At 42.9% G+C, this 27,694-nt stretch overlaps 1 protein-coding gene across 1 annotated transcript in view; it reads right to left on the minus strand.

The window, feature by feature from the left end:
• Positions 1 to 27,694, minus strand: part of LOC133018611 (collagen alpha-1(XI) chain-like) — a 74,553-nt gene that overhangs the window by 20,333 nt on the left and 26,526 nt on the right. The window contains exons 9-41 of the mRNA XM_061085017.1: positions 27,398 to 27,463; positions 26,164 to 26,205; positions 25,693 to 25,755; positions 22,718 to 22,792; positions 22,154 to 22,237; positions 20,113 to 20,169; positions 19,592 to 19,645; positions 19,421 to 19,474; positions 19,027 to 19,080; positions 18,888 to 18,941; positions 18,134 to 18,187; positions 17,986 to 18,030; positions 17,218 to 17,271; positions 17,070 to 17,114; positions 15,845 to 15,898; positions 14,740 to 14,784; positions 14,323 to 14,376; positions 14,194 to 14,238; positions 13,622 to 13,675; positions 13,484 to 13,528; positions 12,525 to 12,578; positions 12,319 to 12,426; positions 10,990 to 11,043; positions 8,225 to 8,278; positions 6,524 to 6,568; positions 6,172 to 6,225; positions 5,672 to 5,716; positions 5,319 to 5,372; positions 5,136 to 5,189; positions 4,415 to 4,468; positions 4,029 to 4,136; positions 3,783 to 3,872; positions 1,059 to 1,112 (exon numbers count right to left, since the gene is read on the minus strand). Coding sequence (XP_060941000.1) covers positions 1,059 to 1,112; positions 3,783 to 3,872; positions 4,029 to 4,136; positions 4,415 to 4,468; positions 5,136 to 5,189; positions 5,319 to 5,372; positions 5,672 to 5,716; positions 6,172 to 6,225; positions 6,524 to 6,568; positions 8,225 to 8,278; positions 10,990 to 11,043; positions 12,319 to 12,426; positions 12,525 to 12,578; positions 13,484 to 13,528; positions 13,622 to 13,675; positions 14,194 to 14,238; positions 14,323 to 14,376; positions 14,740 to 14,784; positions 15,845 to 15,898; positions 17,070 to 17,114; positions 17,218 to 17,271; positions 17,986 to 18,030; positions 18,134 to 18,187; positions 18,888 to 18,941; positions 19,027 to 19,080; positions 19,421 to 19,474; positions 19,592 to 19,645; positions 20,113 to 20,169; positions 22,154 to 22,237; positions 22,718 to 22,792; positions 25,693 to 25,755; positions 26,164 to 26,205; positions 27,398 to 27,463 — 1,926 coding nt within the window. The remainder of the gene's footprint in view (positions 1 to 1,058; positions 1,113 to 3,782; positions 3,873 to 4,028; positions 4,137 to 4,414; positions 4,469 to 5,135; positions 5,190 to 5,318; positions 5,373 to 5,671; positions 5,717 to 6,171; positions 6,226 to 6,523; positions 6,569 to 8,224; positions 8,279 to 10,989; positions 11,044 to 12,318; positions 12,427 to 12,524; positions 12,579 to 13,483; positions 13,529 to 13,621; positions 13,676 to 14,193; positions 14,239 to 14,322; positions 14,377 to 14,739; positions 14,785 to 15,844; positions 15,899 to 17,069; positions 17,115 to 17,217; positions 17,272 to 17,985; positions 18,031 to 18,133; positions 18,188 to 18,887; positions 18,942 to 19,026; positions 19,081 to 19,420; positions 19,475 to 19,591; positions 19,646 to 20,112; positions 20,170 to 22,153; positions 22,238 to 22,717; positions 22,793 to 25,692; positions 25,756 to 26,163; positions 26,206 to 27,397; positions 27,464 to 27,694) is intronic.

The raw sequence follows: 27,694 nt of genomic DNA on the forward strand, positions 1-27,694 counted from the left end.
TCCCGCTGCTTTTTAGGGTCCTACTCTGTGTGAGTGCATGTCGGAAATGTGGCCCAGATACAGATACAGTGCACGGCTGCAGCCACAGTGTCTAAAAAGATGCACGTTACTGCGATGAAGGGGGAGTCAGGGATTCATCGAGAGATGTTTGTGTGTTATTATTAACTGAATGAAAAGTTTCTCTAAAAGTCGCGGTCATACAAAAAGAAAAGAAAAGGTGACACGAGACAAACTTCCTCAAACTGCGCCAAAGCAGTTGCTATGGTAACACTTACATGTAAGTGGAAACCACGAATCAAGATACTGGGATGAAAAGAAGTCATTGTTCAATTAGGCAATTAAGCAATCATTGGACCGTTTTAATTTCACACCTACGGATATCTTTTAGCCGTTGTAACTCGAGCAGTGTGTTGCTATTATCAACATATGTTACATACATTCACAGGGTTTTTAATTTATAAACTGCGAAAGCTTGATCATTATAAAACTACTTTAATACATCTGATCTTCCTCAGTTAAAAGTTTTGTATTTGTACCTTTTTTCTCAGTGTAGTCGAGTGTTAATGGAAAGAAGATGAGAAACCTTGATTTGTGAATATGGGCGATAAAAAAATGAAATTTGATTTGATACTTAAACACTTAAGGTGATATTCAGTTAAATTTATGATGATAAATGTGAAAATTGTGTCTGAAAACAAAACAAAAGATTCAAACCATCCTTTTAATACGACAATAAGTGAGTAAAAGTGTTTTATGATATTTGTCCTATTCAACTAAACCAAGAAAACCAGATAAAAATGACATTAGACATTTAACACCACGATGCACATTCACATTTTTAACCTTGCTGGTGTGAAATATTGATTTCCCCCCCCTGCCCTGCTCTACTTTACCATCCTTCAACTCCGCGGCTTACATCGCACACGCTGCCGAATCACCGGAGCACGGGAGCCCGCAGCGTGTGCAGCAACTCCATTCTCCAAAAGGCACAAGTCACTTTTCACTGCAATTTCTGTGTGGTGCGAGAGATGAGGTAACCATAGCAACAGGCTACTTACGAGGGGGCCGGGGGGACCCTGAGGCCCTTCTCCTCCCTTCAAGCCAGCTGGACCCTGAAAGCAGAGGACAGGAGAGGGTTAGATCTGGCTCGCTGCAGGCCGCTGCTCAATGCCATTCCACGAGCGGTGATTACAGCTGTCAAATGGAGCTTTAAATGTTACTGTGTGCGTGGATGTGTGTGTGCATGGACGTGTGAATAACTACCAGTGAGCATGTGTGTGTGTGTGTGTGTGTGTGGAGGAGATGGCATTAGGGTTCATACTAAAGAGCAGCAGCAATTACACGATTCAAAAGAACAGAGGAAATCATATACTGATTAAAATTCAGTCGATTCTCTTGTTTTGACTCAAGTAAAGTTTTCTATACCCTACACACGGCAAATACCTCGTTAATTAATGTACATACAAGATGTGCTTTCTCCTCATTTACGCCCACAGTCGGCACGTTATTACCTCCCCAAGTACTGAGGCAGCGGGTCAATAAAATACACCTCTTACTTCCAGTCGTCTCAGGCCCTGCAGATACCTTTGATTTTACTTCTTTCTGCCACCTTCATCATAAAGAGCTGAAAGGCTCTTTGGCTGTGGCGCTCTCAGTCAGGAAAATTACATTGGAAATATCCAGCAGCACAGATTTTTACAGCTCCTACTTTCTGCCACAGGAATTGTTCACACTGAGGTCCATGGATTATCCAGAGGAACAAAATGAGAGTTCTTGAGTTGCTGAACTCTTTAAATTAAATATTTCAACTCTTCCCATTCGCCTCTGTTGTCTTGGGGGGGTTAAAGAAATCTCAGAGACAGACTATAACCAAAGCTATAGTCATAACATTATGGAACACACCCCTTTTCTATAGTTTTATTCCTGTAGTTCAAGTCAAGCAAAAATATTAAAGGCAAACTGTAAGATGCCGGAACCACACCTCACAAAAAAAAATGATATTATCTTTTATTATTTATCTATTGTCTAGATCTTATCAACTGTTGTTATGTTGTGAATAACAGTTCATCAAACACATTATCATTCCCATAAATCAACAGGTGAGCCTGCCGAAACCGGGCTTCAGTTCAAACCTGTTTGCCCGGTTCACTCCTTAAAAAATATTACCATTTTCCATTGTGTTATGATATAGTAGCTGCAGAGCAGAATACATTATGTGTTTGATAAGCAGAGCAGCAGGTGACGGCTGAAGGGGCGGGTGGGGATAGAGGCGGTGGGTGATTTGCAAATTCATAGATGCATGAATACCAAATGAAGAAAAGGTGTAGAATTGCATCCAAGCCAATTTAAAGCCATAAAAGGATGTCCTTTAAAAAATAAATAAAAAAACGTCTAATTTTGAGGATAAGAGATGAGATTTTAAAGGTTTAATCAATGGCAGAAGAGACACTTTAAAAGGAACCAATAAATGAGCTTCAAAATAAAGTCTGCAGTGGGTGAAAGGTTCCGGTGTGGTCCATCTATCTCTGAAACCTCCGTCACCTCCTCCAGATCCCCGCCCTTGAATGGCAGCGCCTGTGCTGCTGAATCATAGCACCGGGAGGCTGAGGCTGCATATGGAAAACACAGTTCACTGGAGGCAGTAAAGACTTTCATTATAATAACTAATTTACAGGCTCCGACAGAGCCAGGGGGGGTGCGGAAGCTGCCAAGCTGGCTCTCCACCTCCCCGGCTTCCACAGTTTGCCACGCTGCATTAGAAGCCTGGAAGGATCTCTCTGTACCGGACACACACAGAAGTTATTTACTGGCTTGAATATATTGTCGCTTTGCCTTTCCTCAAGACTAAGAGACGAGATAAAGAGAGTGTGTGCGTGTGTGTGTGAGTGTGAGAGACAGTATGCTGACACCAAAAGAGAAAAATAATCTATTCACGCAAGCACCTTTCACCAAAAGGAGCGAGATAAACGTTTATGCTCTTGCTTGTACAACAGGTGTTTGTGTCTGTTTGTGACTGGATGGGAACACTTTAACAGAGCGTGGGAGGATGAGTGTGCGTGTGCGTGTGTTTGTGTTTGTGCAGTGTGTTCTGAAGTTATGAAGAAGAAGCCATCCCTTCTGCACACACGGAGCCGACGTCACCGCGGTAATAAGTCTGGAGCAGCGCTGTCGTCTTTTTCACTTAATGGTCGGCCTTGAAATTAGCTCGGGCCTCCGTGGCTCCCGAGCCGATCCTCCGTCAGCCTCTAAACAACCACCCACTCTCACCTTGAACTTCTTCTCACCCACGCCCACTCCCTTTGAGGATTAATTTGAGTTGCCCGGGCTCGGCTGCACGCTCACAGAGAGTTGTGGGCTTTGACTCATTCTTCCATCTGATGGCAAACAGGATTCCTTCAAGAAAAGGCCCTGAAACTAGCGTAGCTGTGAATGTCGAGTTAACAGCTCTGATTCAGCGACATTTACCAGTTAAAAAGCTTCGCCAGAGCCGGTATTTACAACCCAGTATAACCTACTTCAACCTTGCTGAGTAAAATGATGACAAAGTGTGTTAATATTGTGTGTGGATTAGTCCTCTCCATTTTATCCATGTAAGCTAATTCTGCCCCTTGTCATCAGGTCCACTGCCAAGCCTGACATTTGGTTAAACAGCAGGTTGTTAGCCCGGTAATTAGAGTTTGGAGCTAAATTCAACCCAGTGTGTGGGATGACACACTTCTTCGTGCACATGTGAGTATGTTTGCATTGGTGTGTTAAGAGTGTGTGTGTGGTCTGTGTGTTACCATGCCCCCTGGAAGACCTCGAACACCCTGGAAGCCCCTCAGGCCGGCGGGTCCTGCCTTGCCACCAGGACCCTGAGGACCTGGATCACCCTACAGAGAGAGAGAGAGAGAGAGAGAGAGAAGCAAGAGTATCTGCATAACTGGCATCTGAGACAACGTCATGTAATAATTAAACACAGAATTGCTTTAGGTGTTACACTAAGGCTTCATAAGTCCAGTGTGCAGGATTTAGTGGAATCCATTTACCTTTCCACCCTCTTTCCCAGCAGCTCCAGGCAGACCTTGCTCACCAGGTGGCCCAGGGGAGCCTGGGTGCCCTCGCTCTCCGCTGGGTCCAGTCTCACCAGTCGGTCCCTGTCGAGCACAACAGAGATGTGTTAAGGTCAATGTATACACAACAAATATGTCTTCACCTGTGTTCTAAAGGACATACACGATACTGATGCAGTAGTCGTACTTTAGATGGTACTAGTACGTCAAAGCCTTTTCATGCATCTTGATTGTTCACACAGGTATTGTTTTGTAGAATTTCAGCTGTTGTTATAGTTATATATTAAGATTTCTACAAAACCAGAAACAGGATGATGAGGAAGTAGATGCAACCATAGTCGTGAAGTGTGCTGTGTATCTACCTGTGGTCCAACAACCCCTCCGGGTCCTGGGGGTCCAGTCTTTCCTTGGAAGCCCTGAAGAGGAGGACAAAGATATATGCACAAATTCAGACATATAACTCTAATTTGTTCAACGTAGAATATTTAACTTCTGCCGCTAGGGGTCTCTCAGTCAAAACAACGACAAAAGACCTAGTTTAGTGATGTCATAAAGCAGCGTGGGATAAAACCTGGGAATTCTCTGGGTACACAAGTCAAAGTACATGAGTCAACACAATATATAAAATCTTTTGTAGATATTTTACTGAAATAATATTACACACTACGTCTTTAGGTTATTTTACTGCACATTATCAGCCCATTGACAAACTATTTTCCAGTTACATTCAAAATATATGGAAAATGTATTCTTCCCTCAGAGGAAGAGACATTTAGAGTTAAACATTATTAAACACTATGGATCCCTATATATAGAGTCATGCACCGATGACTTGAGGTGAACAAACAATCAATAATCTTGGACTGAAGTCAGTTTGCAGCATCTATCTTGTCGACAGCTTGTGTCTCACTCTCGCTCTTCAAACCCTTTGCAATTTCACTTTCCTTCTTCCGAGCTGTATTTTCTGTATAACCTATCCGAGGGGGTGAAAGGCTGAGCCGGGGAGTGAGTCGGCACTAATGCATGATGTTCAGGATCAAGTGACAGGACACGATGCATTCGGAGATGAAACTGTCCACTCACCGTCTCTCCTCTCTGTCCGGGATGACCGGGCAGCCCATCCTTTCCTGCTGGGCCCTGTGTGGGGGTTGGAAAATTGAACAGTTATACTGGTTTTAAGTGTGTTTTAATATGTAAAAAGCTTGTGTAAAAAGTAAAGTTGGACATGGTTTGCTGTGGACAGACAGTTTGACAGCAGCTACTTACGTTGGGTCCTTTGGGTCCAGGGAAGCCGACGGGTCCCTGTGGTCCATTAGGTCCCTGGGATGAAAATTAAATGAATGGAGTGAGTGAGTGGAGAAACACAACATGACTAAAGTTGTCAAGGCAGTTTTTTTTAAATGGCAAATTCCCCTTTTGTACAATTGTTCTAGGGAAACAACTTTCTTTATCTTTCCAGTAAAAGGTTCATAATCCACCTTTTGATTATTTTGATGAGAGAAATAGCCGTGATTCACTCTGAGCTAAGATTCAAGTAGAATGTCCCTGAAGTACTTTTACTGTTGAACTCTAAACCTCAATAATTTCAAGAGCCACTGAAGAAACAGCCTGGTACTGACCCTCTCTCCTGGTGGGCCGGGGGGTCCGTCATTGCCTGAGGTGCCCTGAGGAAAAAGAAAAGGTTCAGAGGAAAAGTTTGTCCAAAACGTCAAAGTCTGAAATGGACCCGAAATAATCAACAAAGCAACTCACATCCTCTGATCACAGATAAAACAGGATGATATTATAGGTGGGAAATAGTAAAAGTAAAAGTAAGCTCTCGTCAGTTCTCCAGACATGGGAGCTAAAATCGAATTAATATTAATAACAATAAACAGGAAATAGAAGTGGTCCTACGTCGCTTCCTTGAGGGACACCAAACATTAGAACCTCAGATTTTTTACCATAAAATATGTCGTACATTTGCTAAGAAAGCCACAAGTCAACCTCTTTCTTAGTTACAACTGACCAAGTATATCAAATGTAATATTCCACCTCTGATCTGTGTTATTGTGTTTTGGATATTTAGACATTTTCAATGAACTGAATCCCAGAAGTTAACAATGGACCTGGTTCTCACCTTTGCACCTGGTTTCCCTGTTGGTCCTCTTGCACCGCGCCCACCACGTGGACCCTGGACACAGTTTATAAAGCAATGCAGCAATGTTCTGGTAAACAAATGCCTTTTTAAAGAATTTTGCTCTATTTTAGAACATCTAACAATGTATAACAAAACAAAACAATCAGGTTATCAGCGTCTAATGCCCTCCCTGCCTGTTTCTACAATTCCCCATGCAGTGCATATCTCCTTCCAATGAGCAAGAAAATAAAGGCTATACATGACTACACAAAGGAGGAGATTTTCATTTGAACACATTAAATCATTAATGTGGATGGCTGGGGCTGCGTGGGCAGACAGTAGGATTGCTTACCGTTGGGCCACGTTGTCCTCGGGGGCCAGATTTGCCGGCGATTCCCTGAGAAAGAAAAAAACAGAAGCTTTGATTTAGCACAGGATCATCAGTCAGTGTGAGTAAAACTTCATCTCTTTTCAGAAGTTTGAGCCAAAGAAATTCGAAAACACAACTACGGGGGACAGAGATAAACGCTGAGGGGGTCGGGGACTCGAAATGGAATCATCTGAGCGTCTTTGGACATAAAAAAACATATAATCAAATTGCTAAGCGGTTACACACAGGCACTTGACAGGTTGAACTACCTGTCAGTTGTAGCCCGATGGGGCCGGGAGGTGTCTGCCTCTCAATGTCCGTCTCAGAGCGGAGAGGAGCTTGTCTCGTCAATAATAACCCCCCCACCATTCTGCCACCCTCCCCCTCTACGCTTAAGCTCTAACCCTTTTTTCAACTGGACCCAGTCTACGGTGACGATCCCAGAGCTGAATAGAGCTGTTAGTCCTGGACCGAGTGTTAAAACCTGATCACAGAGCTACATATAGAGTCTGTGGACACTTTGGGGTTTTATCTCCGATAAAGGTAAATCTTGATGCTACAACATGTGATGATAGCTATTGGGAGTGAGTGTGGTAGAAAGTTTTTGGCAACAGATTGGAGCACAGCCCGTCCTTATTTCCAAATGACAGTGAGGTAAATAAATACATCGTTTTTTCCTGGTTTGTTGAGCCGGAGCTTGACTGGTCTGTTCTGACCTCAGCTCCATCCAGAAGAGCTGGAGCAACTGGCTTTATCACTTAAGTGGCTGAGTAGGAGAAAATAATCAAAAAGCATGTTTCCAAAATCTCAGGGAAAGTCGTCCCTACAAAGTGGAGACTCTGATAGCAGCAAAATATTACTATTTTCGTTCAAATATTTAAGTAAGTCAGTTCAGGAGTCAAGGTACTTTGTTCTGGTGTTTCCATACATTTAAAATGCAGTTTAAACATAATCGGTTAGATAGTTAAATGATGATGATATCCATGTTATTATATTGTTAAAGAATGCAAATCGTAGTGCCTATGGGTTATGTTGCACAAAGAAAAATGCTGAAGTAGATGTTAAATCAATACTTGACTCTATTTTATGCCTGGCACCAGTAAAGTCTTAGAGCCTTTTTAATCTAAAAGTCAAGACATATTTACAACCTGTCGTCGCCACCTACGTGCGCAGCATCGACCCATAATTGACATTTATTGATTTGGAGTATCCGGCGTCAGCGTGTTGTCAATTCAGTTGCTGCATTTGCCAACTTTTTTGAATTAAGAGCATAGCAATAAAGGAGTCTTTCCGTTTGAATGGAGGAAATAAACGATCAGGTTCATTTCTTCATTTCCTTGCCAATGTAAGATCATTATGTTATAACTACAATCTTCTATTGTTTAATGACGTCTCAACTTTTCCAATCGGTGCCAAAGTCCGAACTATCCCCAAAAATGTTTGCACACAGGAAACAAACAAACTAAACAGAAAAGCCTGAAGGTCCAGAACAAACAAGGTATAATGTGAAAGCATCAGTTATTTATTGTGCATCTTAAAAATGCTACAATAATCCTTGACCATGATGTGTTTTAATATTTTACATCCTCTGCACTTACTTCCTTTTGCTAAATAGGAAACCCCTTAGTGACTGAGTGTGTTTGTCTTCAACAGGAAGGAGCATAATGCATTTTTCTGACTCACCCTTGCTCCTTTCTCGCCATTTGCCCCGGGGAACCCTGGGAAGCCATTGGAGCCCTGCAAGACACATAAAGAACAAGTGAGTGAGAGGAAAAGAGAAACAGAAAAAGGTAAGAGTGAGGGGGAGGTAGAAAATAAGAGAGGACCTCACAGCGTTCCTCTCGTGCTTTACTGACAAAGGATAATTAAAGGTCCAACCATAAATACTGCAACACCAGCCAGCACATTGTTTCCATTAGGTTACAGTTGGTGATTTGTGAGTTTCCCGGCTGATAAATGAGCACCTTACTTTAAATGCTTCAAACAAACTCAGTGGGATAATTTCTTCCTCCTCCCTGTGAGAGAAGTGCTGTTGGGATGTTGGCACAGTCGGGAGGCAGGAATAGGAAGTTAACAAAAAACTGCCAGAGGGAGCAAATAAAGACAAAGGACGGTGAGAGAGCAGCTCCCCTTTGATACCCATCAGCAATTTAGTTATTGGGCTTTCGCGGGCTGTGCCCTCTGACAGCGGGGACGGTGCCAGTCAAACAAATACTAGGGGAGTGGAATCACTATTGGATGAATGCAATGAGTTCCAAGCAGCTTAGCAGTGCAGCGTCACTTCATGCAACATTAGGTGGGATAAACGCTGAACACATTACGGCTATTTAAGTTAAATATTTATTCGTCTACGGTTTGTCTTTGTGCTTTGAACATAATCCGATGCCGATCACATCTGCAGCGCTCGTTACCGATCACATGCATATGTATACCAGGCATAATTCTGTGTCGTATGCGCAGGAGCAACCTAACAAGGTGCCGTGGGCAGAATTGCAAGAGGTGAAATTGCCCGGCAGTTGTGGAGGCAGCAGGAAAGCAGATCTGTGCAGTTTAATGAGTTTTTCACAGAGGTGCAGTTATGGTAAACTGAAGGGATCACCGACACTGGACGAGCCTGACTTGTGCCACAGAGATAAGACGGCGACGCTGGAGCTGTCGCGAAATGGCACCGGGAATTAACGGTGTGGCAAGGCTGTTAACAGAGGGTGATGGGGTGCAGCCGCCAAAACCACAGCCAGTGGAGGGACTCGAGCACCCGGCTGATGGACGAGGGATAAAGGCAAACGAGCAGCCTCACCGCCAGTGACCCTGAACCTACTCACGGGGACAATGTGACATTTTACAACACCGGTGTTACTGTGCTATGGTTTAACAGGCTAAAAAACTGCTGGGATAATAAGGTTCGGTGAAGCATGCAGTAAATTATCTTAGGTTCTGGTCTCTGAGAGCGTTCCCATTATAAGTTACCACTGACAGCTTCAAACTTTGTTTCAACTTACAGCCTCTAAACGCTGGAAAGAAAAGAAGAAGAGAGCGTGGCGCTGTTTATACCGCGGCGGAGTCAAGATGCCTTTATTCTCTGTGCTTGCCTCTCTCTCTCTCTCTCTCTCTCTCTCTCTCTCTCTCTCTCTCTCTCTCTCTATCCAAAAACACTTTCTTTGAAGGAGAGTAAAAAGAAGATGGGATCCACTGGGGACCTTTGTGGGCAGCCTTTGTTTAAGAAGATTTTTATGGAGACAAACAGACGTGAATCCTTTGTGTTTTCCTTATTACTGCCAGCGCTTATTGCTTATTCATTACAGCCATTTCACTCGAACTGGTTTATTCCACAGTGAGATGCACCACAGCTAAACAAAGTGAACCACCTGACTTTAAATGAGTGAAACAAATGGATGAAATCATCGCACTCCTCTGAGTCTCTCCCACTTTAATTCGTTCTCGTGTTAATTCGTGCTCCACACTCGGCTCTGATCCTGCTGACACTAACAGACCGAGAAGGAGATTTGCCGGTCTGGATGTTGTGAGAGAGGGTGTGTCCGACCCATCATATCAGGGCCGAGCTGTCAGTGCTGACGGCAGCAGAGGGGAACCAGCTGCAGCAGCACATCTCGATTGCAAGGGGCCGTGGCAGGCGACGGTCAGCGCTGCGGCTCGAGGAACGCCAGCGGGTTAGATCATGTCTGGAGGAGTTTAAGGAGGGGAGACGGCTGATGACTGCGGCAGGTGACCGTGCAAGTTAAGCTTCCTGCAAGAGTTTCTGGCGAGCGGGTGGCGGGTGTCTGCTCGGGTTTGTGTCCGGGCAGATCGGGGCCGGTCAGCAAATCAGCAAGTTTCAGAGAGAACACGCAGGAGCACATTTAGAAATGAGTAAACGCTGATCAGGGCGCAGATGCAAGACTTTTCTTTAACATTGCAGGATAGAGTATTTTTTCAACATTTCCATAAATTCTGAGAACTATGTGTCAATCTTGATGAAATTGTTCAGACACAATTAGGGCGTTGGTCGTGATAAGAGCAGATCCATATAAAAATCTGGATCTAGTGGATTTAAACGTGCTGGAGGCATGAGCTCTACTGAGTGCAAATCTTATTTACAACTAAGTTCATGTTTAAACATTAAAATCAAGCTTTAATTAACCATAAAGAATATGTTTTTGAATATATGTGTCAGCTCATATGCTTCTTACCCCCTCATATCAGTTTTGGCATTGGCCCTGAAAAAAATCCATATCATTCGGACACATTTTTAAGCCTCATAGTTTCCACTCTGACAAGCCAACTGGAAAAATCATCCCTCAAAAGTTCACATTATTGCCGATAGCTCCTCTGCTGAACTGCCCCTCAACCCTGAATAATATCTCCGTCCATGACCTCCGACCTCTCCGTGGATTCAGGGGAGCAGAACTCATTTCCAGACACTGCCCAGCGGAGGTTGGTGCATCACGTACCTTGGAGCCTTGTCTTCCAGGGTAACCAGGCAAACCGGGGACGCCAAGTTTTCCCTAGGAAAAGAAAAACAAAACAAAAGACAATGTATTCTCATTGTGTCACTGGAGACTGCGGGAAAGTTCACAGAAGCGTTAAAGCAATAAACTTATAACAGTTAAGTTTTACTGCTGGTGTGGGAATTATTTTAATACCATGTTTATGTACATGACATCATCCGTGCACACAGTTTTCAGTGTTTTGCACCCAAATGTGGATCCATGCTGATCCATCTAGACTCTTTTCGATGGTGTATTGTCTTTATGAATTTCACAGAATCTGATGCAACTCTCCTGGGTGCGTTTAAACATAAAGGTCAAGTCATATATTCTCATGAAGAGACTTTGAATCTGAGACTTCTCACGTCATTGCTGGAATGTGTATTGCTGCAAAACTCAAGATGACGATCACAAGAAGAAATGTGAAATTTATTGATTTGATTTTTCAATATTAGTGATATACAGCAGCAGAAGTATAGACTTGAGAAGGTTTAATATTTATATATAATAAAGTCTGCTGTCACACCAGGTGGGATTAGTTTATCTGTGAGGCGTAGGCCGATTTCAGTCGTAGCAAAAAGATTAAAATAAGAAGCTGTAAATCTTTTTCCTTAAGTATCCTTTTCACATGGTGTCTAATTATCTTTCAGTATTTCCCTTCAACAGTTATTCACATCATCATTTATTCTTTCTAGGAGGATTACTGCGTTTTTATTGAGTAGTTTCATCCACAAACCAGTTGATCCAAACCTTTTTACTGTATAAGAAAACAGCTCATTAATTAAAACTCATTAAAACAACCCTTCCTACTGTCCTGAAACCTACCAGGGTCTCATTTTCAATAGTCTGAATACTGCAGCACTACACAGCGAGAAGCTCACTGGAGGAACGTTGTCAACATGAGCCAATTAAAACGGGTCTGAGTGCCGAGCTGAAGGCAGCTGGAGGAAAATCCAAACCTCACATGATCAAAACGGCTGCGAAACTAAAGCGGTCGGTTCCTCACAGACCTGTGTCTTTCCGGCTCAGTTCACTAAAGACATGTTATTAGATCCCTGTTTACTGAAAGGAGAGCAGTCGCTGCCCTGGTCTGTTCTTCAGTCCCACAGCCCCCCCCTGTGAATACTTTATTCATTCACATACGAGGGAATATTTATGTGTGTATGTTTTCTTCCTTTTATTACACTCTAAAGCATGTTGGCTCCCCTTAGGCCTAAAACAACACAATAATCAATAAAGGCATTACGGAGAATCCACAGCTTTCTAATCCAGTCTTAGCTGTTGATTATTTACCTTCTCTCCAGCTGATCCCAAGGGGCCGGACTCTCCTCCTGGTCCTGATTTGCCCTTGGGGCCCTCTGGACCGTCCTCTCCTCTGACTCCATCCACACCGTTCTCGCCCTGAATGCAAAGATTACACGTGTTCAAATGGGTTTCCCTTTACTAAAGCACATGGTTTTTCTCTTATGCGAGTATCGTTGTTGAATTTTGCAGTTCACCTTGTCGCCCTTGAGACCCATGTCTCCCTTGAAGCCGGGGAATCCATCTTCTCCCTGAAGAGGAAAAGGACAAAAGTAGTCAGTTATTGTTCGGAGCTGAGAGTTGAATCCAGTACCTCAGAGACAAACTTATCTTAAAATATATATTTCTGTACAAAAGGTGGAATCTACAACGCTTTAAACATAAAGCAAGGAACCCTGATTCTATGTCAAAGTGATAAAACAACAGGGATAATAACAGTGATAAACATTTACAGTAATGCTGACTGAGGGACACAGGCTCATTAAGACAGATTCATACTGACATCTAGCGGCCACTTAGCTAAAGCTTCCACATGAGCACTTCTGAAGTTAGTGTTAGTCTACTGACATCTGGTGGTTCATACTGAGAATGCAGTTTTCAACTTTTTCAAAAGTCCCTTGGTCGTTGTTTCATGACAGCTGAGCTCTCCAGATTATATTACATTATATTACATTATATAAAATGTTATTATATTATATCACAAAACAGTAAAATGTGATATTCTTATGACTTGAAACTTGGCATTGTGAAGATGTTAATGACAGAATACATGAGACATTAGCTTTTAATGACATATTCAAGTGTTTCAGTTAATTTCTCCAGCTCCCTAACGATTAGTGTTGGATCTGCACACAGTGGCATCAGGCTACGTTCAGCACAGCGATCCAAGAAAACAAAGCCAACTGATCAATCTGCACTGAAACTGCCGAACAAACAGCCTCATTCTAGTTTAATGCTCCACGCTCAATTACAGCCCGGCGGCGTGACGACTTAACTGCCAGCCTGATGGGCCTCTATGAGAGCTCTTTCCACTCGCTGGATTCAAATGAAGCCTCATTTGAGGAAGGAATTACAACTGTGATGGCAGGATTTTTTTTAGAGGAATGACATTCGTCTGCCACGCTGAACAAAAGAAGGAGAGAAGAGAGGCGTTTACCTTTTCTCCTTTGCCACCTTTAAGACCTCTGATGCCCTCGGCTCCCTGGAGAGAAAAAAACAGTGGGAATGACATTCAGGGAGGATGTGTAAGTGTCATGGCAGGCTGGTGGTACTGCATGATGGAGACGGCGCTTACTTTCACACCACGAGGCCCAGGGTAGCCGATGGATCCCATAGGACCAGGATGACCCTGAAAGGTTAAGAAACAGCCATGAGATGTACATTCTTTACAGAGTTTTGTCTCTAATGTTAATTCGTTGTTGATTTCTCTAAATATGAATGGTCAGTACAATCTGATTCCTACTGGTTCATGACTTAACACATAACATAACAAATACTAGTTATGTAGCAGGTTTCACCGCAGCCAAACTTTTAAAAACCCACAGTGCAGCCTGTGAAAATGATTAAACATCCATGCAGCCAAACTGTGCTGGAAACAAATATGATCATATCAGATGTCTGAAACTGGGGAGTTTTATCAGCTGGGATTGTCCTGCATGAACAAATATGTTATAGTCAATCTCTGACTAAATACTGACCATAAAAACCTTATATTCACACCTGATGTTATCTAAATTGCCCTTCACACACACTTAACCCTAAACAGATGCTGAATATGATATTGGCAGAAACTGCCTGTGCAGCGACACTTTGGGGAAACCATAATTACACATTTTACTGTGAAAATCCAAACTACATGATACTCACTAATGTTCCTTTCTCGCCTGCAGGGCCCTCTTTGCCTGGATGACCCTGGAACAGATTTCATGATTTATCAAGAGGTGAAGATGTAAAGGAATGAATGGTATTGATATGATAGTGAGTGGGGAAACTTACAGGAGGACCATCTGCACCAGAAAGCCCACCCAAGCCTTGTTTACCTTGAGGTCCCTACAGAGACAGAATAACAGGCACGTCAGACAGGCAGACAGACAGACAGACAGACAGACTACACCAGTATAACTGCCAAGAGTTAAAATTCTGTTTTATATATTAACAAATCCACAAAACCACTAAACAATACTATGTATTCTGAGTCACACAGAGTAAGTGCTTATGCAGGGGCGCTCGCACAGTGGAATCTACATAGTGTTCACGTCTGTGTGTGTTTGAGCCGCCAGTCAAAGGCCTACAGCTCAGACAGCACTCGTCTGCAGAATCACTTATGAGGTCTTGACTGAAGCGTTCACTTATCGGTGCAGCAGAGATGTGGTGGGAGGACTGAAGGGAGGACTGGGATCCCACTTTACTTACTTTCTCACCGGGACCCCCGATTGGACCTTGAGGACCAATAAGACCCTGAAACACAATGGAAACATGGATTAGAACAGTCAGGCTCTTTTTAGTTGTTTTCCAATAACAGGACTTGAACACTGGCAAAATGACGCAGGGAACAGAACACTGTTTTTTGTCAGTTTGGAAAAGTCTGTGTGTTCCGTCTGTAATTTACATATTTGTACTATAATTCTATTTCTCACTTCTAAGTCCAACCATTGTTTTTATTGGTCGGCTCCTTTATGCTGCCTGTTCGCATCTGTTCACTTGGCCGTGCAAAGGGGGGGTTCATTATTTTTCTACAGTTCATTTTTTTTTTTTAAGTCAATCATCTTTAAGACGCATTTGGAAGTCGCCCAAAGTATAATCACAAAAAAAAAAAAAAAAAAAAAAAAAAGGTGTTAACAACGTGAAATAAAAGAGCTGTGTTATTCATCTGTGGCCTTCAGTGGATGCCATCAATCGGCCTCAGGCCCGGTGAAACTCAAAGGAGCAAGTTATTTACTCGACCTGTTTACCATCAGGACAGGTTCCTGCTAATACTTTCCAGGGAAGTGACCTCATCGTGTCCAGGCTGTGAGCGTCAGCGGGACTTCAAACTCTTACCTGGCGATGGCCACGATATATCAGGGGCTTCTGGTTTGTATTAAGGACGGAAAATGTTTTTCCCTGCGCCACCAACTGGTCAGTGTAATCAGTGCTACTGGATAAATACAATACGTCTCATCTCAGCGGGACAGAAAGGATGTTTTTCTTGTGACAACAAAGTTCAAATAGAATATGAGTGAGTGTTTGGGAAATGCCTCACAGAGCGGCGGTTATTTGAGGAATGAAGGATGGAGAGAGCAGGGAGAGGAAGTGGAGAGAAATAAAAACATGCCTGCGAACATCTGATTAAGAAAACAGGAGCGCGAGTGATCACCTGCGTTTCCCCCGCTGTAAAAAGAGGAATGGCAAAGAGGAGCGTGAGAAAGGGACAGATATGACGAAAGAGTGGGAGACTCAGGGAGAAAGACAAGAGTGATCCAACAGAGTTAGGAAAAACAGATAGATACAGATAGAGAGGGAAAGAGAAGGAACTTACATGTGGACCAGGCAAACCCTGCTGCCCATGAGGCCCCGGCTCTCCTTGTACTCCCTGCACAAGAGAAAGGAAAGGGTGCGATTAATGTTTGTAATTTCTGCCAACTGATTCTCTTCTATTCATTATTAAACTCGGCAACTACTAAAAAACAATACTGCTGAAATACAAGATAAATATAACAAAATATTCAGCGGAAAACTAATCTTATGTCTAAAGGCAAGGAAAACTTTACAAGGACTTCAGTGCATCTTTTCTTTTGGGCCAATGCACTGGATTTAAAGAAACTCTTCAAGGGAACTGGGGCCGGCTGGAGTCAGAACTTTGAATTACCTTGTCTGGTTAGATTAGATGAATCCATGTCAGGAATGTGCCGCTAAAAACGGTGTAAATGTTTGGGGCACGGTTGTTCTGGTGAAGATTGGTGATTGAATGACTTCCTCTGAACACACGCTGCAGGGCCACGGAACCATCTGCGTTCGGATTGAAGCTGATAAGACTGAAAGTGGTTGGCTGTGCCGTGTCCCTGCTGAGGTTTAGTTGTGCCACAACACAAACAAATAGAAAACAGAGCTGGGCCCTGTGACGCAGCCTGATCCAGCTGTTACAACAAACACACAAAAACGACTCAAAACTGAGCTTAAATGAAGGATTGGTGAGAAGTTATTAGAAACAATCTGGTTCATCACTCCTGGAGGATGATGTAAAACCTTCATATGTTCGAGGAGCACCGCGAGGCACCGTAAACTCGCTGGGCAGCTCCGCCACTTTGGATCCACTCCGCTTTGATTTTGAGAAAATGCCAAGATCAACAGCCCGTGTGTGGAAATTAATGAGAAGCACACGTAATTTCTCTTGTGATGTGTTGTTTCAACAGCTGTTTGTTTCCTTGGCTCGGCGTCTCGATGATTTAGAGACTCGCTCCGCAACCACAGACAATGTGCGCGCTTGTCCAACTGTCATGACCAATGATCAGTTGCCTCACTCACAGCGTCCCACCGGGACCCGCCGGGAAGCTGCATGCGTGATGGGACCACGAGCAGACGGAATGTTCTGTTATACCCCTCACTAAGACTTAAAGCTTCTTCAGCATGGAGTCCTCAAGTCAGCAGACTTTGTTTGAGAAGTATGATGAGACGGTCTCTGCTGCAATTTACCATCTCTAGACACCAAATAGGATGAGTTTCTACTTTTTCCTGGCTAAATATTAAAAAAGAGCAAAACTCACCATGTTTCCTTTGGGACCGCCTTGCCCATCGATTCCAGGGAGACCCTAGGGAAATCAGAATTTCCAAATGAAAGTTAGTAGCTTCATTCAAACCTAAAAACACATTATGAGTGGTATAAAAGATTAATCGTATGGAAAATGTACTTACACGCTGTCCTCCAGTACCTTGAGAACCTCTGGGGCCGAGCAAACCTCTAGGACCCTGGATAAAGAAACAATTATGAGTTAATTAAAATAGTATAAAATTATATTTTGCGATAAATTCATTAATTCTGATCTGGCTGCAACAGTTGCAAAAATATATGTGCAGGACCTTAGATGCACTGGAAAGTACCTCTCTATGTACAATACTGACCTCCTGAGGTTATACATGGTAACTGCAGGGGAAATTCAGGGAATGAACAAACGTTGTTTTTATCCTTGAACTCTTGAGTTGTTCATTTAAAATCAATGTCCTTCCTCTGCTCTTTTATCATGCAGACACTGAGTGATGAAACAGTGAGCAACTATTTAGTTTAAAAGGACAATATTGTTTTGGGTAACAAAGGGAGCGAGTCATTGAGACGGAACCGGGCAGAATATGGCAGTTTCTCATTGAGCGATGACAGAACAACACATTTCCCCCGGTTCTACTTTCATGATCTATTATTCAGAGCCATTCTGACTTGGCAAGGACAAGACTACGAGCGCAATGGTCCTTTGCAGACAGGAATGTTGATACAAGAAGAGAGGAGGGCGAGGCTATGTATTCAAATAATTGCCGGAATGAGTGTTTGGGTAAAGGAATGAGGGGAAGAGGACTGCGGCAGCGAAAGGAAAGGAGTCGTGTGTTAGTTGTGTTTTCTTCGTATTCTTCTCTGTCACGTGAGCCGCACTTTAAAGATCCTGGTTTCACTCAGATCCGAAATGTACTTACGCTCTCTCCGGCCACACCTCTCTGTCCAACCTGGCCATCTTCACCCTGCGAATAGACAGACGTACAGAGGGTTATTGAAGAATGTAAAGGGATTATGACTGTATACCAGAACAAGGTGAAGGTGAATGGTGACTGAGGTGCTACTCACTCTTGGGCCGTCCTCTCCTGGAGAACCCGGAGGACCCGATGGACCGTATTCTCCCTGGAGAGAGATCACAGGAGAAGGGATGTGAACAGAGGAGTGGCAGCGGCGGGGGTCACACAAGCTCCTACAAGCTGGAAAGATGCTCCTAATTTCTACGTTTTCAAAAATATGATATGGGCCACAAATTCAGAACCAAGACAGTGTCTCTAATCTACAATAAGCTCGGTCACCACAATTGGCACTGGCCTATATGGGTTCCACTATTCATAGTGCTTCTATAAGAACCAGTCTACAACCGGGTGGCCCTGTAATTACTTAGTATAGGATAAGGCCTGTCTAGAAATACCCCTCTGTGATCTCTGTGCTCTTTCTACAGGCTCTTTTTTACGCAGGCCCGAATTCCACAACCACCACACTCAGCACTCCCTGTTCGCCTCCAGGCCTGGTTAAAGGCCGCCCCAGTGGTTCTGGAGTCAGTCCCACCGCTCAAAACTGGGTCAAGCGCCCTAATGAGTTCCACTCCTGCAAAATTCATATCTGTCAACAATGGGGCGCGTGAGATGGATGGGAGGCGGCGTTGGAGCTACCAATCGGGCCCGATGCTGCTGTGAGGCACAGGGCAGAAACTACTGGGATCAACTGGGACTAGAAATAAGAGACTGTGGGATGTTATTTTTGGAGACGGAAGTTTTTGATGATGTTTGTCCTCTGATCTTGTTAATCCACGAGACCCTAAATGATCTTTCGTCTGACTTACTCTGTGTCCCTTCTCTCCGGGCAGACCTGGGAGGCCGTCGAATCCTCGGTCACCCTGGAAAAGATCGGCAACAAACGGTTATAGCTCTAAACACAGATAATCATATTTATTATTTTCGTAAACCTGGTGCATGCTTCACCTTGGACCCGGACTCTCCTGGCAGACCTCGAGATCCGTCAGCGCCGTTACGACCCTGGAAGACATGGAAACATCATCATGTCGGCCTTCATTTGTAATGACATTAGAAAGTATTCAATTATCTTGAAAGGCTGCTGAAAGTAAACACAGGGAAGATGCTATCATTTCCCTGACGAGTTCACATTTAAATAAACAGGACTTTGTGATTTTGCCTGACACACAGAGATGTTATTGAGAGCAGCTGACTTCTTTGACACATAGCCATGTTTCAAATTAGACAGGCTATTCTCTTTGGGCATTGTAGACAGGAATATGGGACGCCTGCGAGAGCTTAATCAATCAATTTAATAAAGTTTAAAAACCTCTTACTCAGGTTAAGTATCAGATATTCTTACCCTCTTTCCTGGTTTTCCTGAAGGCCCTGTTGAACCTTGAAGACCTCTGGGTCCCTACGGAGAACAGACATAAGGAAGCTTATTGTACAAAGAAAGGAGAAAACAAAGATAGAGCTAAGATAACAGCGAGGACAATCTTTTTATAGAATATATAAATTGGTTCCTTGTCACCTGTGGTCCGGAGTCGCCACCGTCACCTTTAAGTCCAGAAGAACCAGGACCTCCCTATCAAACACAGACATTGCACATTTAGAGAATTCATCTGTCTTCACTGATGACACAATATAATCTAGGTTGGGCCAGAATTCAACTCAAATCCAAACACACAAAATGAAATTTAAAACTTGGACTGTAAATATGCAACTGATCTACCTTCTGGAGCCTCTTATTATTAAGAATTACAAGATTGCGCATCGTAAATAACATGTAACTTTAAAGAAGCCAGCTTTTTATATTTTTTCTTTTAAATTAGCCGATCAATCACTTATCTGGTAGATGTAGAGTGAAATAAATCCTCTCACAAGCAGGTAGAGAAATTGTAGGAGATACACGTGTGCTGGGGAAATGATTAAATCCTCGAAGTTGAACCTTTCACACGAGGTTCCCTCTAATCACCCGGTGTGTTTCTCATCAGTTACAAAACAGAACGGGAGGGTCAAGCCGATCGGTGGCGTGTGTTTGTAAATACTCACCACAGGACCAGATCTCCCTGTCATGCCCGCAGGCCCTGGAGGACCTCTCTGAGCCAGCTGTGGGACAGAAACCTTTCATTAGACCAGTACTCAGCAAACGTCTCCTGCTTCTACATCTATGACGAGTGAATGGATGAATAAAATAACTGTATTTTTTTTGCAGCCATGTCTGTACATGATTAGGTTGTGTTTGCAGTCAAAGCATCAGTTTATGTTTATAAGTGTTCTGCTAGATTAAACAGTAAACTTCTACTATTGTTATTCTCCATTTGAAGAACATTTATCTATTTTAAAACAAACTTGTAATGGTTTAAATATGCTGCATGTGGTTGCTGTAATAAAGCAGAATTTTCCTATATTGAATTTGACTCAGTATTCATTCATCTGAGTGGATTGAACACATCAAGGGGTCTGAACATAGTAAAAAAAAACTCAAATCAAAAGCATCATATTTTTAGAACCTTAAAATGTGCAAACTTGACTCTGTTGCGGTTTTCACAGTTTCACAGGTCTTTGTTTCTGTTTATGGTCGACCACAGTGTGGTGCTGCCAATAGTTTGTCTGGACTGTATTTGATTGACTGTATTTGCGAATTCCATAAAATCAAATCATGCCCAATGCTACGTTAAATCACACATTAACCCATTGCGGGAGTTTCTGTTTCAGGGGCCAGAAAACATAAATACAGAGGCACTAATGAAAAATTAACAGACTGCAAATAGCTTAAAAATAGCATTTGTGCCTATGATTCACTTTCAGGTCATTACTGCCCTCGTTCTTTCTCTGTTTCCTTCCTCCAACACTTTGGCAGAAAAGACAAACACAGAAAGGTGACAAGTGTTTTTCTAGATATTACCAAACACCTGGTCTGGCAATGCTCCAGCTCCACAGAGCGTTGTGAGAGTGTGAATATTTTTGTGTTTGTGCCACACTTAATAGTCTCCATGTGTCGCATGATAAATCACACCTTGCCTAAAGCCTAGAGCCGCATATTTCATTCTGTTTTTTTTTTTCAACACTGCCATGGCTATCACCGCTGAGTGGGTGTGAAAATCTGCTGTGGGTTTTATTTATAACCTTTATTTAAACTTGATGAATCACTGAGGGCTGGGGCTCATTGACAATGACGTCAACTAGGTGTTAAGGATTCAAAAGATATATAAAAGAGGAAAATCAAATAAAACCACTTTATACAAAGGAACACACAATTGCTCAGACGAAAAGGGATAAAAGGATGTCGAGTTGTTTGTGATGATGGATTTAAATTGTCGTTTTTAAGCTGCTTTGTGCAAAGACACTAAAAGCAGATCTGTCAGGTTGGGACTTGCAGAGAAAGCCAGACAACCTGTTCAGCATCAGAGCAATAAAACAAGGGAGTTTCCCAATAAGAGTCCTGTAAATAAACATATACAGATGCCTATCAGCCCCATCAGGCAGAGGAGACCACCCAGGTTTTGCTTGCAGGATGCAAAATGAGCATCACCTGTGATAAGCCTGAGGGCAGAGTGCTAAACAGCATACAAGGGTTCAAGAGTGGAAGCAGAGGCTTGACTATAAATCACTCAGGAATAATGTAGAACAGAAAGAAAAAATGCTACAACTTGACGACTATCCAAGTTTGTCGTAAATTCCTTATGAGGATGTGTAAATGAAAGTTGAATTTGTCATCTGTCCAAATACCAAGGAATTCAGGTTGTGTAACCATATCAGTAATGGATCCTTTTACCTTGGACACATAACGTGTTTTGCTCCCAGTATCTGTAGCTCAAGAGAAAAGCATGAACTTGTATTTAAGTTCCTTCAACACAAGTTTCACATCCTTAAGTGTAGTTTTAAGGACATTTTATTATGTCACCTGACACGGTAATATTTTAAATTCAGACAGTTTATAGGTAAAGGGGGACTTGTAAATTTGGGATTACTCTTTTTATTCTTTGCTACACTTTCTGGGTCGTCAAAAGGTTTTTCTTTGCAGGTATGTTCCTGCTCATGAGCAGAAAATCATAGTTGCACCGAGGACACGTTCGCTCCTGATACTCACCCTGGCCTGAGATAGGATGGCCTGAGCCTGAGCCTCCTGGGCTGAAACCACTGGACCCTTGTGCGACTCGCCACCCGCACGGAACTGTCAGCGACAAAACAAAACAAATAACACAATTAAAAATCAAATTGACTTGTAGGTTTTAACGGAGTGAGACGTCTAACGACCTCCCCTGGTGCCCGTGTTCAAACATTTGCTCGGTTCTGTGAAAACCGTAAAGCTGTCACCATGTCACACACGCACACTTTCAGACATACATACGCTGGCAAACCACCACAGGCAGCTCACACACACACACACACACATACACAAATATGTGTCACCGTGTCTTTCAAAGCCTCAGTCACTGGTTCCACTCCATTGCTCTGGCTGACATTTACAATGTAAGTGATTTGCAACCCAAAGAAAATAAGGCTGCGGTCCTTTGGCCTCCTGCTGACGCTGTGAGGTAAACGTACTAAATGGAGGGAGTTCACGGACCAACGCCTGAGATGAAGGATGCACAGCGTGTGAGGAAAATACGACAGAAACTCCCATGGACGTGTGGAAAGTGGCAGGACTTACTGGCAGCATCAGGATGGTACCTGGAGGCCCAGGGACACCGTCCGAACCGGGAATACCGGGACGTCCTGGAGGACCCTGGAGAGACAGAAGATGCATTTAGTCTTTCTCTGAGCAGAGAGATATCATTCCTTATTGTGATGAAGCTAGAGCTGAGGTCACCAACTGAAGTAAAGTCAATAAAATCCACATTATGTAAAGTAATGCTACACAAAAGGTCTTTACGGTATTTGTTGCCGACAAACACATCTTCAATGTATTTAATTTAGATCAGCTATTGCTTTGTGCTGCATTCCAGCCTAACAATTAACTAAAGTGGTTAATAAGGAAGTCTTATATTTTCCCATGGGATAACATGATTATTTTGCCATTCCTCTATAAAGCCCTGGAGGTGCTGTGTAAACTGTAAAAAAAAGAGACTGATAACAATAAAAACAAACAACAGTAATAACAGTGGCAGTAAAAAACTAATCTATACACAGCAAACCCCTTCTTTATCTGCAACCATAATTTCCATGCGGAGGTCCTTTGCTCTGTTGCTTATTCCAAACGGATAATTGTCTAATCCCACAGAGAAGAAGAACACACGGAGTTCAGTCACATAGCAAAGACAAAGCAAAGACAAAGAATCTATTTCATTGAGGATATTTCCTTCAGGAGAGCATTGACTTTAAAACAAGACAAATGAATCCACAGCCATGTTCCTCTGAGGCTTTGACGCTCATCACACTCCAAGAAACTGAATGTGGTTTGATAGATGAGAAATGGCCTGTGTTTGGCGCAGAGGAGAGATTATATTGTTGTATAAATTTAAAAGGACAAGTTTTTATTGGGGCTATTTAACAAAATCTCATCAGACGTTGCAAAACTTTCATCAGCCTTTGCCTCTTCACTGAAATTTGTTAACTTGAGGCTATGATTTAGTTGCTTTGACCTCAGTGCTAACAGTCAGTGCTAAAATAAAAACTTTAGCATTTCATTTTTACAGTAGTATATATATATATATATATATATACATATATATATATATATATACTACATTAGAAATGAGTGACCTGTTTTCACTTCTTCCTATTTCACAATAATGAGCAGAAATGAGTTATTCAGATGTACTTGAGCTAAGCGCTAAGATTAGCATGCTTAAATGCAAACATTAGCATTGCATATTCACATTCCTACTGTAGCATATTAACAGTGCGTAAGAATGGGAAGGGCAACATAGTACAACATGCTATGTTAGCATTAGCTCAAATTACGTCCATGGTTGTGGACTAAAAGATGATGGACATGTCTCTACTTCCTCCTGTTTTTATGGTTATCACAGGAGTGCTCAGGATGTGGAGCGGCAGAATCAAGGTCACATGCTCGACTCATCAGGGGTCAGGTGATTTCACTTCGCTTTTGGGGGGGGGCTGTCATGTCGTCATCCTTTATGTACAGTCTGGATATAGTCAATAATTCTACCGGGATACTGTCATGAACTCAAGTGCAAAAACGTGTTTGCTGACAGATAAACTGTCAGAGTTATTAAAGTCAATAGGATCCGCCCTCTGGGAACCATGAATATCTGTACTATTCAAAAGTTGTTGAGGTATTTTAATTACAAACTGACTGACGTTCTAAGAATCAAGCCAAGAATGTGGATTGGATCTCCTTGATTGCATGAAGTTGCTCATACTGAACAATGACAGTAAGAACAGACAGCAAAATTATAATACGTCTAGATCTTGATTTAATAAAGACAAAAGAAATTATCATAAATCGGATCAGGCCTCAGTCGGGAACCATTGGTTCCAGAGAATCCAGGATCTGTTTAGCAGTCTTGTCATGTGCTGCAATCTCAGACTGTCGACTCAAATTGATGCCATGTGTTCACATCTGCCTTTCCCCCAAGAGGTGGTAAACACTCGGCATCCATTTGCTGTTACAGTACGCACAGCGCCCCCTAGTGTTAATGACCGTCCTGCATAGCTGGGAAAGTGGTATCTGAGTGGAAAGGAGAGAGGTGGTGATGAGAGAAATTAGCCGATCAGACGTCGAGCCCAGGCGGATTCTGCTCAACGGAAAACCGCAAGACTACAGAACCGAGTCACTTTTAATCCCGCTGTCAATCCTCAGCAAGACTCGTTCTCACGGGAGGAAATAAGGGGAGGAGGGGGGTTGGGGGGACTTTTGGTGCAGAGAAATATTTTCTGATCACTTTGACTCAGTGGAACAATAAGCCTTTTGTACTGGTCATACTGGAGGAGGCACGTTTGGGTGTTTTGAGGCTGGCAAAGAAAGGGTTAACCTCCATAGACGTGAACTGATCTGCTGAGAGTGCGATGAGAGGGGGGTGCGGGACAAAAATTTAAAAGCCGCTATCCAGCGTTCTCGAAGGGGTCGGGCACTTACTCTGTGTCATCCAATCAATCACACAAGTGAGAGGAATCCCACAGGGCTGGAGAAAGGGCTTCGAGAAAGTTTAGATTTCTACATATTTTAAGCCATCTCCTCGAACTTCTCACAGGTCCTGTGTTATACCAACACAGCTGTAACACAACAACACAACTTCTCTTTGTATATCCATAGTTTATGGGCATCTCACTTCCCTCACATCACTCCTCACTACCCCCCCATACCCCTAACTGCTGCAGTAGCAAGCTGTGTCCAATTCCATTATTCATTCCATGACATCGAAACAGCACTTCACAGTTTTTCCAATATACAGGAAGTCGGCAGGATAACAACTCCAGGGGGGTGTTTATGCTGACACCCATAATTCCACAGAATTAAAGGCTAAGGTTAAAAATAGTTTTTTTTGCCAATTATAACCTGAAAAACACACATTTCTGTTGATATACATGTCATCTGGCATCTTAATTGTTTGTTCCGAATGTCTTTTATTCACAGTACAACTTGCTAGGAAGGAGAATGGGGGACGGGGTTTCTCAACAACATCTGCAATCAGCTGTGAAATGAGGCCGGTCTTCACTCACCCTCTCACCATGATCTCCTGAGGCACCTGGGGGACCCTGCAATCCTGCGGTACCAGGAAGACCCTGAAAACCACACACACACACACACACACATGGACTTAGCATATTATATCCCAAGCTGCCGCTAACCAGCAGCCCCACCACACTCTATCCAATACTTCACATGCACAGGCCAACGAAGACAGAGGGGAAGACATGGGTTCAAAAAGGAGCTTCAAAATAATATAGGACCCCAACCCCCACTTTTTCTCTCTCTCTCTCTCCCGTGCTTCCCTACAAACACACACATACACACACACACACACACACACACACACATTCATGCACATATTCACGTTTTGACTTTCTCTCCCAACTCAAACTTCACTGGCAATCAGGACTGACACTCTTTCCATAAAGACATTTTTTCCCTCTTTAGCTGTTCTCCATCTGTGGAAGGCAGACAGGAGTGCGGGAGAACGTGATACTCACTGCTTGGCCGGGGGCTCCTTGGGGTCCTTCTATAAGCATCCCCTGAAAAAGGAAAAAAGGGGGATACAGTAGCATTAGGGGGCGGCTCGTAAATCCAGAAGCAATTTGAGGAGTAGGAGAAGACGTGAAAAGAGCCAGTGGGCGCTCAGGGTTCGATGCTGAGGAGTTGTTCTCATACAAAGATGTTAACAAAGCTCCAGCTACTTGAAGGAAGCACTGATCTATAAAGTGTTATAGAGACTTGGATGTGAGGCTGTGGTGGTAACACAGTGGTAAAATGTATAGAATGGCTCTGTGAAGATCTTATGTATTAGCGGTTGTTGTGTTTATGGACATAAGAGCAAACATGAGTTAAATCTCATCAGTAGAGAAGATTGTCTTTTGGTTGTAATTGCCTTGATAAAATAAACAAGACCTTAACATGAATTAGATTGAAACGTGAATCAGTAATGAAAGAGATAGTAGATGAAAGAAACCCTAGTCTTCAGAGAGTAGGCAGCGAATCTACAATTAACAGAAGCTAAAGATAGACAGTGGTTAGAGCTAGTTTATAAAGGTCATGTACAAGTTCAGTATTAACATCTGTCTCAGATGATCCGTTCACACATGGCAGCTCTAAGTTCATCAGTTGACGACACCCGTCTTCATTCCATTTGTCAGTGACCACGTAGGATCGGATCTCACTTGACCGCTCCATAAGCAAATAAGCACATGTGTCATATCTGTGCACAAAAAACAAATGATGTAGTTTGTGGCCAGACCGACTCAACAGATGGGTTTGTCATCAGTGAGTTAGATTTAAAAAAGCGGTATGAGACTTATTTGAAATATGAAGTCAATGTGTGGCACTTTTGATATTGTGGCGGTTCGCACAAATAATTCCATGTATGGGAAACACTGAGAAATGTGAAAATGCTTAATTATGAAACTGTGACGGGTCCGAGGACATCCGGTGAGAAGGCAGAGCTCCAATGTCAAAGCTTGTGATCGGATCGCCTGAGCTGGATGTATGATATCAAATCAACGTTAGCTGACAGAGGCTAAAAGATGAAGGATAAACTGCATGCATTTTCTGAGGTTATATAGCTGTACAATTAGCAGGCTTATATACTGTGATATTGTAAAGTGGTGGAGTTAACACATTCTCGGTTTGTCTTTAGTACATTTAATCTCCAACATGTGCATTTATCCTCTTATTCTGCATTGAAATCAGCTTTAAAAAAGCTTCACTTACTGGCTCGATGACGGCAGGTTCGCCCTTCTCTCCTTTCTCCCCCAGGTAACTCTGACCTCCACCCACCTACAGACATAAGACAGACCAGGTGAGGCTTTTTTACATAAGAGCAGGAGAGAAATTCATACTTAAAGACAGAGCACCAACGGGTTTGACAGCCAAAAAGAGAAAATGTGAGACCAATGAGCAGCAGATGCCCTGACTGATGCCCAGGGTGTCCTCTCTTTTATAGAGGTTACATAAAACTCCGACATATTTGCCAGAGAAAAGATTAGCAGAATCCTGAATGCTTCTCTG

Source organism: Limanda limanda, chromosome 13 (genome assembly GCF_963576545.1).
Source record: "Limanda limanda chromosome 13, fLimLim1.1, whole genome shotgun sequence".
Lineage (NCBI taxonomy): Eukaryota > Metazoa > Chordata > Actinopteri > Pleuronectiformes > Pleuronectidae > Limanda > Limanda limanda.